General features: G+C 40.3%; 1 protein-coding gene across 1 annotated transcript in view; it reads left to right on the top strand.

The window, feature by feature from the left end:
- LOC138993154 (alcohol dehydrogenase E chain-like) overlaps positions 1-11,889 on the top strand; it is a 38,787-nt gene extending 26,898 nt beyond the window's left edge. The window contains exons 7-10 of the mRNA XM_070392268.1: positions 4,342-4,602; positions 8,031-8,166; positions 9,005-9,143; positions 10,711-11,889. Of these exons, the coding sequence (XP_070248369.1) occupies positions 4,342-4,602; positions 8,031-8,166; positions 9,005-9,143; positions 10,711-10,735 (561 nt within the window). The 3' untranslated portion in view covers positions 10,736-11,889. The remainder of the gene's footprint in view (positions 1-4,341; positions 4,603-8,030; positions 8,167-9,004; positions 9,144-10,710) is intronic.
- Positions 11,890-15,707: the final 3,818 nt, after the last annotated feature.

The following is a 15,707-nucleotide window of genomic DNA, read 5'->3' as shown; positions in this document are numbered from 1 at the left end:
ATTCACGATACTAATAACCCCAAATAAAGGTGACCACCAGATCAAAGAGAATTTGAGGATAAGGAAGAAAGAGGAGAATAGAAAAAAGAGAAAGAAAAAAGAAAAAAAAGGAATGTGAAAATGAAATTGGGAAAAGGAAAAAAAAGTAAGAAAGAAAAGAAAGATAATGAAATAGAAGAGGGGAAAAAACTATGTATATGTGGAGAAAATTCCAATAGAACAGCCACTAACCCAACAAATTCAAGCAACAGAATGCAAACTACAAACAACAATTGATATCAAGTGAGGTGAGGGAAAACAGGAGCAAAAATAAATAAATAGATAAATAAATAAATGGAAAAGAAAAACAAAAATAAACAAACTTAAAAATAGAAGAAGCAAAACAATCTCACAAACAAGCATAAAAAAAACACCCCAATATACTCAACAGTCAAGTAAACAATAATCAAATGACAGAGAGAAAAAAAATTTGGATAGTGAGGAAAGAGAAGAGAGAGGTGTATATGGATTTAGAGCAGGGGATGGGAATTAGATATATAAGTAGGGTGAAATTTTAACAGGGGTAAAAAGAAGGAATTGGGAAAATCTAAAGCAGGAATAGGGTAAGAGAAACAGGACTTCAAAGAGGGAAAAGTGAGGAGGAGCATTTTGGCGTAAAGGTAAAGTTGAGGTAAAATAAAATGATGCTAAAGGAAAGATGAAAATAGAATTTAGAACACTAATCCCAAAATAAGATAAAGAGAAAATATAATGACACTTTAAAAAAAGATAAAATGGTAGTAATAACAATGCTAGTTAAAAATAAAAGTGTAGTAATCAAAAGCGTAAAATCAGGTGATGAAAAAAAATAGTTTCTTAATTAAAAGGTGAAAAAAGAATTAAAAATAAAAATGTACAGTAGTGAAGGAGCTTCAGGTCCTCTACTCTTCTTTCTGGGACGCCTTAGTCCTGCCAGGTATTCAGGAGAGTGTTGAATTTCCCTGCGATACACTGTTCCTCTGTGTTGTAAACCACAATCCTGATTTTAAGGCAGGCCGTATTTGTTTCCCTGACTGCCTTTATTTGTGTTTACAGAAGAGTCAGTTCGTGGATCAGCGCATGGGTGGCAGTTTTTCTGGATTGATCTCCGAGGCTATAAGTCCTCTCTATCCAGCAGTTGGGTTTATTTTCCCTATCGCACTTAAAACTGGTTTGGGAGAGTCGACTGTCCTAGAACCTGTTCTTTAGTCGTCACTCCCGCTCTGTTTCCCAGGTTCCACAAAAACAACTTTCCCCTGCAGTCTCTGCGAGTGACCCCGACTGGGCAATCCCATGTACTGGGTTTAATAATCAAATGCAAAGATTTAATGGGAAGAGAGAGAACAAGAGCCTGAGAAGTTGTGCGAATTCACAACCCCCCACCTTTCAGCTCTGTGAGAAGTCCCTTCTGTGAACCCTCTCTTCCCCAGTGCTAAGCAGCCAGCACACTGGCAAAATCCAAGGCTGCTTTTTGCACCCAGTCCAGCTATGGGCTTATTTTTAGCATTCCCTTCTGCCAGCAGCCCTGCGGGAGCCCTTCCACACTTGCGGATCACGCTGGCCTCAATGGCCGCGGACTTTGTGGGGCTCAGATTTCCCCAGTGCATGTGTGTGTGCGCGCGTTCCTCTCTCCAACCTGAATTGCAAACTGCACCTTTAGGGGAAGTCTGACCTTACCGTGAGGAGAATCAGGGTTCCTCTAAGTTCACGTAGTCACGCTGCTTGGGGTCCGTTGTTTCCGGGTTAGTAGCCGATCTCTGGATGCTGTGGATGCCGGGTCTTTGGCTTTATATGCTCCCAATAACAGCCACTAAAGATGGCACGTTCTCCGCAGCTGAGCCGGCTCTCCGGGAGAGATTTCAGCCGCAATCTCCAACCGTTCCCTTTTTCCGGGAGTCTTCTGTCTTTCCCAGCTGCAAACTGTCTCCCAGCTGAATATCCTCTGTTTATTAGGGGTGTATGTTACCTGTTTCAGCTGCTCACCCTTATCTCCTCCTGGACAAGGCACGGGACACGTCCATCTATACCTCCGCCATTTTCTTCCTCCCTGGTTGACACTTCTATTATAGAGAAAGGGAGAACAGCAATATTAAAATATTTCTTGCAATTAATTTCCTTTCAGTGTGCACAAATTCGTGCACCAGGCCACTAATCTACAGTAATAAAAGAGAAACATGTAAATTGGTGTCACTTCACTACGCCTGCCAGCCAATCAGATGAGTATGCAAATTAACCCAACAAAGATGGTGGTTAATTTGCATACACAGGCGCGGAGTGAAGACTGAAGGCTCCAGCCAAGTGAAGAGTGAAGACTCACCCTAACCTGTTTGGCTCGGCGGATAGAGCGTCGGCCTTCGAACTCAAGGGTCCCAGGTTCGATTCTGGTCAAGGGCATGTACCTTGGTTGCGGGCACATCCGAGTAGGGAGTGTGCAGGAGGCAGCTGATCGATGTTTTTCTCTCATCAATGTTTCTAACTCTCTATTCCTCTCCCTTTCTCTCTGTAAAAAATCAATAAAATATATTTTTTAAAAAAAGAGTGAAGACTGAAGACTGAAGACTGAAGAGGCTTGGCTTCTCCGCTAAGGCTGCAGTGGAGAAACAAAGCCTCACTGTGGCTGCAGCGGAGAAACCAAGCAGCCATGGAGCTGGAGGCTTAGATTGCCCCCAGCAATGGAGGAAGGGAGAGAAAAACACGCAGGCACAGTCAGGAGCCTGAGAGATCAACACACACGGGGCGCCTGCTCCAAGCCTCCATGGTGTGGCTGGGGGCAGGCCCCCAGTGGACACACACACACACACACACACACACGGGGTGCCTGCTCCAAACCACCGACGTGGCTGGGGGCAGGCCACCGGTGGACACACATACACACACACACACAGGGCGCCTGCTCCGAGCCTCTGCTGCCAGACTGTGGCTTAGGCCACTGAGGGCTCCTGGACTGTGAGAGGGGCCAGGCTGGGCTGACGGACCCCCAACCCCCAGTGCATGAATTTAGTGCACCGGGCCTCTAAGAATATATAGTTATCTGCATTTTAAAACCACAGACACAAGCCTCACATTTTTTTAAGTAAAGTAAAAAGTGATGTTGTACTCCAGAGGATGCATGATTACTTGGGACAGAAGGAATATTTTACCCACACTGAAGGCTGACTCCTATAGCTGACTAGGTGTGTTAAACAGTCCCTAGCCAATTTCAACAACTGAAAGCACATGTTTTTCAAATTTCTGTGACTCTAGCACTAAGTCCCTTGTGCAATTGCCTTGTCTGTTTGAGCAGGTGGTCTAACTGAGCCTGCACACAGAGCAGAGGGCAAGGGCACTCATGAAAATGAATTCCATCCATTATTAAAATGTGGCCAATTTTTATTGGATTATTGTTCATTAGTGTATTTTAAAAAGCAAAGATAAAGACCCACTAAGATCACATTGGTCTCAAGCTGTTTAAAGTTTCCAGTTCCATTTCCCCTGTTGTTAGGTTTGACTTGAAGCTGAGAATAACTCTTCTCTGCCCTACAGCTAATTTCTGTTCTCATTGTACTAGTCATGACTTCTAAAGCTAACGAAACAAGGAGTTAATCGCTGCACGTTTGATTAGATTATTGTTGGTCTCATGGATTAACCTTTCCCATTTACTTTATTTCCAAAAATTGCTTCTGTGTATGTACAATTTACTGAAGCCTGTCAATGGATTTCAGCCCCTAGATCAGTGATGCCGAACCTTTGAGCTTGGCGAGTCAGCATTTTGAAAAACCCTAACTTAACTCTGGTGCCGTGTCACATATAGAAATTTTTTGATATTTGCAACCATAGTAAAACAAAGATTTATATTTTTGATATTTCTTTTATATGTTTAAATGCCATTTAACAAAGAAAAATCAACCAAAAAAATGAGTTCGCGTGTCACCTCTGACATGCGTGTCATAGGTTCGCCATCACTGCCCTAGATTCTCTTCAAGATGGGAGTCACTGGCATTTAGAGCTGAGAGATCATTCAACTAACTGGCTCCCAGCCTGGGCTTTCTTTCCATTGGAATCACCTGGGAACCCGGCCCCACCTGCACAGGTTCTGATGTAATTGGCTATGGGCTGTGACCTGGCTATTGAGAGGTTTTAAAGCTCCCTAGGGGGGTCTAATGTCTGGCAAAGTTCAGAACCACAGATTTAAACTCCTCAATTTAAATACGAAACAACTGAAGCCAAAACAGGTTTTGACAGCAGGTTGGACATAAGAGTCTGAATAGTCCTGATAATGGATAAGACAGGACACTTTATACAACAATCATTACCTAATCCATTTTTGTATTTTCTGAAACACAGGTGACCCCAGGCTCCACCTGTGCGGTGTTTGGCCTTGGAGCAGTCGGCCTGTCGGTTGTCATGGGCTGTAAAGCGGCTGGAGCAGCCAGGATCATTGGGGTGGACATCAACAAAGACAAATATGCGAAGGCAAAGCAACTGGGCGCCACCGAGTGCATCAGCCCAGAGGACTGCAAGAAACCCATCCACGAGGTGCTGAAGGAAATGAGCGGTGGAGGTGTGGATTTTTCATTTGAAGTCGTTGGTCGGTTTGACACCATGGTATGTATGTGCCATGGAATGCCATGAAATGTGTGTTTCTGCATTCTGGAGAGTGATTTTAGGCAGCAGAATATGAATATTATATGTACAGAATATTTTTCAAACTATGAATAGTGATGTTTCATCTCCTACTTAATGCCTGGATTATTTATTATTATAAGAAATGTTTTATTCCATCAGTTATGCCATCCTAGTTCAAGTAATATTTCCCTTTTAGAGTATTAGGCCATTTAAAATTTACTTTGTTAACTTTTAGTTATAATATTCAAATTAAGTAAACATAAATAATACTAATGCTGTTCTCAAATTGAAAAATCTTATTTTTCAATTTCTCCTCACATTTTTAAACAAAATGGTTTAATAATTTTTGTTTTAATGACTTCCGATTTTTTTCATAAATCACAATTTGCTCAAAAGAAATAGTGAGCAATTTAAGACAAGTATCATTTTATTAACATAAAACAGGCCTCATTTACCACAGCATGCAGCCCAGTGCCTGGCACACATATTAAGCGCCAAATCTATGTGTTAGACTGGATACTTTAAAAGTCAACAGATTTTTTCACCAAAAAGTATAAGAAATACATATCTATGGATTACATGAGACAATGCATATAAAATACTTAGCACAGTGCCACTTGTCCAGTGGAAAGCTCTTACTAAATATTATCTGGTGCTACTGATAGGAAGTAATGTTTTCAGTGATGCAGTGCTTTCATCATCTCTACAACATACATAACATTACTTTCAAATAATTACAAACATGGTCAATTATCATGAGGAAGCCATCTCCAGCTAAATTCCTTCCAATTCCTCATGTGCGATTGGATTGTTACTTTATTTGAAGACACCAAATGTCTGATAACCACATGTCCCACGGTCATCTGGTTTTCCAGATGTCATACGCCAAAACCAAAGGACTAATCTTATCTAGTAAAGAGGGAATATGCAAATTGACTATCACGCTGTAAAGGTCAAGATGGCTACACCCGCAGCAGAGGCAGGGATTCTGTTACACAAGATGGCTGCACCCACAGCGGAGGCCAAGTTCCCATAATGAGCCTTAAAGGAGCAATCAGCAGGGACCTGAATGCTGCGTTCCCCACCTGGTGGGGCTTGACAGGGCACCTCAGGCCATGCCCCCGACCTTGGCGCCAGGCCGGGGGACCTTAGGCCTCCCCCTCAATCCACTTCCCCCACCAACAGGGCTTGACAGGAAACCTCAAGGTGTGCCCCCTGCCCTGGCCTGGGCCTGGGGATCTCAGGCAGTGTCCCCTGCCCTGGCACCGGGCTGGGGGACCTGTGGGCATGTCCCCTGCCCAGCAGGGCTTGACAGGGACCTCAAGGTGTGCCCCCTGGCCTGGGCCAGAGGACCTCAAGGTGCACCCCCCAGCCCAGGGGAACTCAGGCCGTGCTCCCCCACCCAGATGCCAGGACAGGTGACCTGAGTTCGCGCCCCCCCCACCCCCACTGGGTGGGGCTTGATGGGGGTGGGGCCAGCCGGGTCTGGATCTAGCCCAATGGGGGTGGGGCTGGCCAGGTCTGGGTCTCGTGCAATTTTGAGGTGCACGCGGGTGGGCGAGGACTTGAGTCTGGGTCCCATGGCATGCCCCAGACTCTGACAGGAGGAAGATTTTCATATACATTTTACTAATTTTCTTTCATCTCTGACACTTCTATTATAGAGAAAGGGCAAATAGCAATATTAAAATATTTCCTCCAATTAATTCCCTTTTAATGTGCACGAATTTTGTGCACCAGGTCACTGGTCAGTATATATAGCTGGGAGATCCTGAAAAAGTGTCCTACTACAACATGTTTAAAGCCCTGACTGGAAGAGGAAGGCTTTCTTTTGGAGTTTCAGAATTATAGGTATAGTTTAAAGTAAAATCAATGCACTGTATACATTTTTGGGAGGTAAGAGCCCATTTAAAACATGTTCATTTCAGTCCAGCAGGTATATTACAAAGTGCTCACCATGATTAATCATCAGGGCAGTGCAAATCAAAATTACAGAGACAATACCTCACCACTCCTGTTAGGATGGCTGTTATCAAAGGGTCAAGAAATGGTATTGGCAGGGGTGTGGAGACAAGGCAACCCTTGTGCACTGTTAGTGGGAATGTAAAGTGGTTCAACGTTTTGAAAAGCAGTATAAAGGGTCCTTAGAAAATTAAAAATAAAACTATGGTATGATCTAGTAACCCCACTTCTAGGTATATATCCGAAGAAAATGAAATCACTACCTTGAATAGATTTCTGCACCCCTATGTTTACTGCAGCGTTATTCACAATAACCAAAATGTGAAAACAACCTAAGTGTCTGTCAACTGATGAGTGAATAAAGAAATTGTGATATGTATATGGTGGCATATTATTCAGCCTTAAAAAGAGGAAAATCCTGCCATTTGCAACAACATAAGTAAGGCTGGGGACATTACGCTAAGTAAAATAAGCCACACACAGACAGACAAATACTTTATGATCTCCTTTATATGTGGAATAAAGTTGAAGTCTTAGAACCACTGAGTACAATGGTGGTTGCCAGGGCTGGGGTTGGGGTAGAAAATGAGGAAATGTTGGTAAAGGGTACAAATGAGAGTTATAAGATGAGTAAAGTCTGAGGATCTAATGTACAATATAGTGATTATGGTCAATAATATTATATTCTGTTCTTCAAGTTTGCAATGGGAATAGATCTTAAGTGTTCTTACTATAAAAAAGAAAATGGTAACCATGTGAGGTAACGTCAACTTGATTGTACTAGTCATTTCATGTTGCATATGTATAGTAAATCATATTTACATGCTACAGATCATGTTGTATAGCCTACATTTATACAATTTTTATTTGACAATTATACCTCAACAAAGCTGGAAAAAATACAGAAAAATTGTCCATATTAGAAAAGGAGAGTACTGTAGGGGACCATTAAAAAGGGAGACCATAAAGTGGACAAAAGACAAATTGTGATGATATAATTGATCTTATATCTTATTCACCATCAAAACACCTGATTTAAAGTACTGAGTTCAAAATACTATTTAATATGCAAATGAAAATGAGTTAACCAACTCATAGATTGCCTGACAATTGGGTGATGATAAAACATTACTTGTATTTGAGGAATCAGGCTTTAAATAGATATATTTGTAATAACATTTGCCTCTTCATTACATTATTAAGGAAGAATTAAGTGTACACAAATTCATTCACCCATTGTCTCATTCAAAAAGTGTTTTCTGGACATTTCCTAAAACCACAGCACTATTCTGGGCATAATGGGATGGAAGAAGCCAAAGACATATAGTCTCTTCCCTCCACATGTTTGCAATGTTGCAAAATCAAAATTACATGATACCATGTACCATGAATGAGGACTATCAGAAAGTCCACTTCAATGATGCCACATATTAATTTTATTCCAGCTGGCTGCCTTGGAAAGCTGTCAAGAGGCATATGGCGTAAGCGTCATTGTAGGAGTACCTCCTGATTCCCAGAATATCTCTCTGAACCCCATACTGCTATTGGGTGGACGTACCTGGACAGGAGCAATTTTTGGTGGTATGTATTTAGGCTTGAGGGCTGAGTTCTTTTTTTTTTTAATTTTTTATTGTTGAAAGTATTACATGTTGCCTTTTTCCCCCATTGATTTCTCCCCACCTTCTCCTGACACCTAGCACATGCACTCACCCCCCTACTGTCTATGTCCATTGTCTATGCTTACATGCATGCATACAAGTCCTTTGGTTGACCTCTTACCCCTGCCCACCGCCACCCTCCTCTGCCTTCTAATTGGGCTGAATTCTTATTAATCTCAGGATTTCTCCCCTTCATCAAGTGACAAAGCCAGGTTTTAAAAAGCAAAATGTTTGAAATAAATTAATAGGCTCCAATACATCTACAGGCTCCAAATCAACTAGATGTAGAACTAATACACACATTCCCAAGACAGGCTTTTCTGGTGTCCCCATAATCTAGGGTCTTTCAGCACCACTTCTCTTTATACATGTGACTGCACAAGGCATGAAATATACCTAGGAGGACACAGGAAGTCCATAGCAATAATTCATGGTTACTCTCATTGCCCAAATCTAGACAGCTGCACATTTTGCTCCTTGCCTTTGGGAATAACCATGCATACAATAATTTCTCTGTGAGAGAGCTAATAACTAAGGACCCTAGCTTAGCTCGTCAGATTTTTTTAAAGTAACAACAACAACAAAAAGTCTAACCACTGCAAGAGGATATTGGAGCACTCGGTCTCTCACTGACCTCAGTAATAGTAGTCTTCGTACAAGTAAGTAGCAGTAGAACTTCCACTTGAATTCTATTCAGAAAGCCTCCTCTCTAGTTCTCTTACCCCTGGCTGCCCCTAACAATGATGTCATGTTCTTTTCAGGCTTTAAGAGTAAAGATTCCGTCCCCAAACTTGTGACTGACTTTATGGCTAAGAAGTATTCATTCGACCCATTAATAACCCATGTTTTACCTTTTGAGAAAATAAATGAAGCATTTGACCTGCTTCGTTCTGGAAAGAGGTAGTTTTTAAGTTTCCTTTTATGGTGGGGGTTTGATTAATAGAGAAAAGAGGTGAAAGTATGAGAAAAACATTGGAGTGCCTTGGTTTTAGATGACTAGTTCAGTCTTTGCATGCAGAACATTTAAGATCATATTGTGAGAAGCTAGGAACAGTTGTTTTGCATTTCCAGTTCTGCTGAAATGAAATTACATATGTTGGTTACAGTGAATCTAAATGATCAAAGCCACTCATCCTATATAATAAAAGGGTGACATGCAAATCGACCAAACAGCGGAACTACCAGAACAGCTGTGGCCCCTCGCCCCAGCCACCCACATCAGTAGACAATTTTGTGCACCAGGTCTCTAGTCTTTATATACAAAATTACACTCACCCTTGCTAAGAAAAAGAATCAGAGTCCTGCTGTCATAAGCATAACCTGGAGTCACTGAAGCCTCTGTCTGGCCAGTTAAAAAGGTTGACATTAATGGCTGTAAATGTAAATTCCATATAGGAGTAGGTGGCGCTACATTGGGATTGTTTTAATATAATGTAACCTTTAATATAAATGTTATTTTAAATGTTAATGTGATATAATATTTAATATAATTTTTAAAGGCATGAAGACCTTTTCTAAAGTATTTATTCATCAGAAGATGATTCTGAGAAAGAACATGAGTTGTAGTGTAAATGTTATATGTCTGATCTTCCCAAGAATGGAGTCTCTCTAAGTACAAATCAGCTTTATCTCCTTAAGCACCACTTTATCAGAGCTCTATTAAATCTTCATCGTTTACTGTTACATCATTGCTTCCTTCAGGCAAGATACCCGTCATCTTATAATTGTGCAATTTTGCATTGGGGTTTAAATCCCAGCAATTTGCACTAAATGTGTGACCTAGAGCAAGTTACAAATCTCTCTAAGCCTCAGCATTTTTTAAAAATATATTTTATTGATTTTTTACAGAGAGGAAGGGAGAGGAACAGAGAGTCAGAAACATCGATGAGAGAGAAACATTGATCAGCTGCCTCCTGCACATTCCCCACTGGGGATGTGCCCACAACCACGGTACATGCCCTTGACTGGAATCGAACCTGGGACCTCTCAGTTCACAGGCCAACACTCTATCCACTGAGCAAAACCGGCCAGGGCAGCCTCAGTATTTTTAATCTTTAATCTTTAAAGTTTGCCTCATAGCATTGTTGAATTTAAGTGATAAAATACACAAGGAACATCTATGGAGTATGTGACAAATAGCAAAAACTCATTACCCATTATTGTTTTCAGTTAACTATTATGCTAAGCATGTAGGCTCTAAAAATGTTTTGTGAGAATCCTAATGCATAATAAAGCCTAAATGAAAGCCATGTTTAGGTTTGAATTTAAGGTTGGAGAACACAAGACCAAACCCGGAAAAGGTGAACTATCTTTGACTTGAATGCATAGGGGTGGCAATGGAGTGGCAGGAAACACAGACACCTGTTCACTGAGACACATCAAATGTAAGAGTCCAAGGGAGGAGTCTTACATGGAAGAGTGTGAACTACATAAATATTAAAATAATATCTTTAATTTTGTGTTTCAGTATCCGCACCGTCCTGACATTTTGAGGCCATACAAATGATGTGAAGTCATTTTTCAGGCAAATATTTAAACACAAAGTGAAAGTTAGATGAGCCATCAGTGGAGTAATTGAATCCAATAAACATTTCTTCTTAATCACTCCACTCACGTTGCATGGTGTCGTCTTTCCCATTAAGGAAAAGGATTTCTTTGACTTCTTGCACGTTTTGTACCGTTGCCACCCTTAGCCACTGAAGCCCAGTGGGAGAGGTCCTCATTTTACTTGTCCCCAGCATACACTTGATGGGCTCTTGTGCTCGAAGTCTTCTACTTCTGCCTCTACTTCCACTGCCTGTATTTTCCTTTCTATGAAATGTACCAAAGCCCAAAGGTAAAAACTGCTGGGTAAAGCGTACATTCAGACTTTCAGGTGAATATGGACCAGGATGTCTAAATGCAGGAAATTTCTTAGGGAAATGTGGCACACACATTTTATATGATACAGGGGAGTATATTTATTGATTTTATACTCTTTGCTCTTAATATATAACTGTTCTTTAAAATAAAAACAATTTCATGCTGCCTGTGATAAATGTGAGGTTCAAATATTAAATGTGAAAACTGAGCTATTCCTAGAAACTTATTATAAAAATCTGGATTTTTTACTCATGAAAGTGCTTCATTGGTTAAAACATATTAATTATTTCTCATTAACTGAAAATGAGTCATACATAACTAAAAAGTAATATGGTGGGTTAAAGTATATGGTTGAAGCAGGTGTGGACACAGCATGTAAAATGGTAACTAAGAAATGGCACAAACATCAAAAGCAATATGTTTTCTAAATGTGTGCATATATACAGATGTACAATTTTGCTACAATTATTTTCTATCTAGAACTTTTCTATTAACTACCATGTCTTAAATCATGCCTATAACCCTGGAATTAGTTTAATGTTTTTAAATATGTGGAAGCCTGTGGTACGTTTGTTAATGCTGTCCCACCATCAGGGGAAGGTTTGCATTTAGGCTTAATCTCTAAATGTGTAATGGAAAGCTTATTCCCATAAGGAGTTTTAGTTTTCTCCAAAAGTGTATTTGTTTCCATGTCTATAATTTGTTTGGTGTTGTGGAAAGGACTCCAGACTAGGACAAGAGATCCCCCACTTCTCTGTGACCTCCTGTAACTTACTCAACTTCTCTGAGCACATTTCACCCTTTATTTTTAAAAATTATTCTACTGACCCATTACAGCTCAGAAAACTTAGATGAGATGATGCCAGTTAGAGAGATTTCTCAACTGTGAAGTGCCATAAAGATGTAGGGGATAGTACAATTGTTTTTTAAGAGGCTGAAGGAGATATTGAGGGTCCAGGCAGCTTCAGAATGTCCCCTTGGGTCCATGCGGCTGGGTGCTCCAATGACTTTATATTGGTGCTGATGATGTGAGACCCAGAGGAAAAGATGATGGTTCTAAATACCCACATCACAATAGTGAGCATAATGTTCTGCTGGTTGTACAAAGGCCTACATCCAGCTTCATCTCCCCTGCCGCCCAGGTTGTGGGGAGCGAGTGGAGAGCAGGATGTAGGTAGGCATGTCAGTGGCACAGTCCTCCTCCATGGGGTGTGTGGAGAGGTTGAGGGAGGGTGCTTTTTGTACACTGGCTCTCTGTATACATTGACGTTGGTGGGGAAGGAGACAGCTGAACTCAACATATAAAAATGGAACTCCAGATTGTTGGTATCCTGATAAGCCTGTAAAGGGGCACATGGACCCGGTGTCCTGTTGGTCTCTAGTAATGAAAATTCTGACTCTAGAATCAAGAATTTCCAATTTGCCCTGGCCTGTGTGGCTCAGTTAGTTGAGCATTGGCCTGTGCACCAAGAGGTTTCTGGTTTGATTCCTGGTCAGGGCACATGGTCAGGTTTGGCACCCATCCCCAGTAAGTGGCATGCAGTAGGCAGCTAATCGAAGTTTCTCTTTCATTGATGTTTCTCTCTCTCTCCTTCTCTGTTCCTCTCTCTAAAATTAATAAAAAATATATATTTTAAAAATTTCCATATTAGTTGGTTGGTCTTCTTTTTAAAAAATATAACTGTACGTGCATATAGCTTGCAATCACTTTTAGCCAACTGCAAAAAGTTTAATCAAAATGAAGAAAATTTTCAGTCTGAAGAAAAAGAATTTCATGTTGATGGTTTAACCAATCACTCTAATACAATATCTTAGGTTCTCCAGCAATAGTAAATATGAAAAATTCAACCCTGAATTAACCCTTTGTTGCTTTATAAATCACACAAGCTGCTCTAAGATTAGAAAGTCATTTTGACAATCATTAGAAAATCATAAGATAAAGTGAGAGCAAGCCTATGTTTAATAATTCTTACATACATGACTGCTTAATTCTGATAACAAATGATTGTTGCACAAATAACCTCAATACGTTTTCCCTGAAGATTCTAAGGTAACAATTTTATTGAAGTACATTAAATTCTATTTACCTGTCAAATACCTAGTAATTTTCATGAAATTGGCCATTGCATAAGAAGAGAATCCAATATTAGTGGGACAAGAATAAAGTAGAATGGGAGCATTACAGTGGAGGCCAAACACTAGTCAGATGAGATTAATGGTCAGATGTGTGGACTTGGTTAGCTCCTTTCATTCAGGACCCAGCGTCTGGAAGCCCATCTGCACAGCCCTACCACAATCAACAAGAGAACCCAGAAGTTGCTTCATTACTCACTAACAATGCGAACTCAGGAGAGAGGACAACTAGAGCATCTGGTTCCCTAATCCAGGCTTGTTTTGAAGTATCTGGTGTGTTAACAAAGAAGTCAGTAGATAGACTTATAATGAGAGAAAGCAAGTTCAGAGAGATTGCCAAATAATATTTATATAAATATGTTGTTTATACACTACCACTCACCCAGAAATCATTCACAGTGTTTTTGCAGATATATAATTGCCTTAAGGGTGAGTCATTACTACAGTTTTGAAACAAAAATAATTTTAGTTCATTCTAAATTTAAGTAATAAATATCTCCCAGCTAATTTCATATTTCAAAGTGTAACAGTGAGGAATTGTAACCCACCACACCCTTCTTTTGACATTTTTTTCTGTAAATGCTGACTCTAATATTTAGCTTATAGATAAACAACATTATATAAGAATCTCAGAGGGAAGGAAGGAGGGAGCATGAAAAGATCAACCAAAGAACTTATATGCATACATGCATAACCCTTGGACAACAGTGCAGTGAAGTCCTGGGATAGGGGAAGAAGTGGGGTGTTGGTGGGGGTGTCAATGGGGACATCTGTAATACTTTCAACAATAAAGATAAATTAAAAAAAAAAAGAATCCTGGGAACTAACTTCAGAAGATGCAGACTCTGACCATCAGTAATCCCAGTTCTGGGAAATTTGCTAACCTTGATCCATAAAACTAGGTGACAAAGGCCAGGATGATGCATTCAAGACCATCACCTGACCAGTTTTTGAGATCTTATTATGATGGACTGTGCTGGCCTGCACGTAGGAAACTTTTCAACTGCCTCCCGACCTCTTTGTTCTTCTTTCCCTCTCCCTCCTTATAAAAATTGTCTGCTCTGAGACATAGAGATAGGCTTTGTGACAAGAGTCCCTCATCTTCTCAGGTGTCTGGCACTTGAATAAACCCCTTTCCTTTTTCACCAACATATGTCTAATGCAGTGGTTCTGAACCTTCCTAATGCCGAGACCCTTTAATACAGTTCCTCATGTTGTGGTGACCCCCAACCATAAAATTATTTTCATTGCTACTTCATAACTGTAATTTTGCTACTGTTATGAATCGTCATGTAAATATCTGATATGCAGGATGATTTTTCATTGTTACAAATTGAACATAATTAAAGCATAGTGATTAATCACAAAAACAATATGTAATTATATATGTGTTTTCCGATGGTCTTAGGCGACCCCTGTGAAAGGGTCGTTTGACCCCCAGAGGGGTCGCGACCCACAGGTTGAGAACCGCTGGTCTAATGAGTTTGGCTTTCATGGTGACAGGTACTGAACCTTAGTTCTGGTTACAAGAATGGATTGGAGAAAGAGATTAGGAAATAACTGGGCAACTAAGTATTTCTTTTGAACTTCAATTCAAACCTCAGTAAATTAGAAGTGAAAGAAAGCTAAAGTGAAATAAATTCCTTCATTAATGAAAGGAAATGCTAAGGCATTTGTTTTATCTTTGCAAAATCTTCAAACTATAATGAGTAGCAGAAAAAAATTAGAGCTATTAATGACCTGTTATTTTTCATTTGCTTCCTTCCCCTCTTCAGGGGCATTTAAAGACAGGACATTGAAGAATATGGTGGTTAGTTTTTTCAGTGTGAGTGATATTTGAGGCTCTCTGGCCTCTTTTCCTCCATCTCTGCAATAGTTCTGAAGAAAAATAAAGGAGTGAAAGAAGGGGAAAGGATAACAATTATATCCAAAGCTAATACCTAAAGGCAAAATTGTCACTGTTTAAGTTGAATTTTGCATTCTGTGATCACAATGATTGTTATCTAGGAGCAAATATTTACACCTAAATTTAAAGGATGAAGAATAGTTTGGAAGGAGGAAAATTGGAGGATGGCTCTGCAGACAGAGGGCTTAGCATAAAAGAGCAGAATGTGTTTAGGAAATTTTAAGCATTTAGTATTGTTAACCTAAATATTTTTTCTTGAGCATTAACTTACCAGACACTGAAGCACTGCATTAGACAGATGTTTGGTGTGCCCAACAGGAAATATTGCTTCACAGTGGGAAATGTCTGGGTCAGGTAACCGCAATTCTTGAATTCTTCTAAAGAGCTTTAGATTTTATCCTCTGGATAATGGGAGCTCTATTAAAATCTTCTGCCTAGCTGAGGTGGCTCAGTGGTTGAGTGTCGACCTATGAACCAGGAGAGCATGGTTGGCTTCCTGGGTTGTGGGCTTGATTCCCAGTAGCGGGTGAGGAGGAGTCAGCCATTCAATTATTCTCTCTCAT

This window comes from Myotis yumanensis, unplaced genomic scaffold (assembly GCF_028538775.1).
Source record: "Myotis yumanensis isolate MYYU_CA2020_CCGP unplaced genomic scaffold, mMyoYum1.0.hap1 SCAF_1, whole genome shotgun sequence".
NCBI classification, from domain to species: Eukaryota; Metazoa; Chordata; class Mammalia; order Chiroptera; family Vespertilionidae; genus Myotis; species Myotis yumanensis.
Note: the sequence above shows the minus strand (reverse complement) of the source record. Positions and strands in the feature narration are given on the sequence as shown.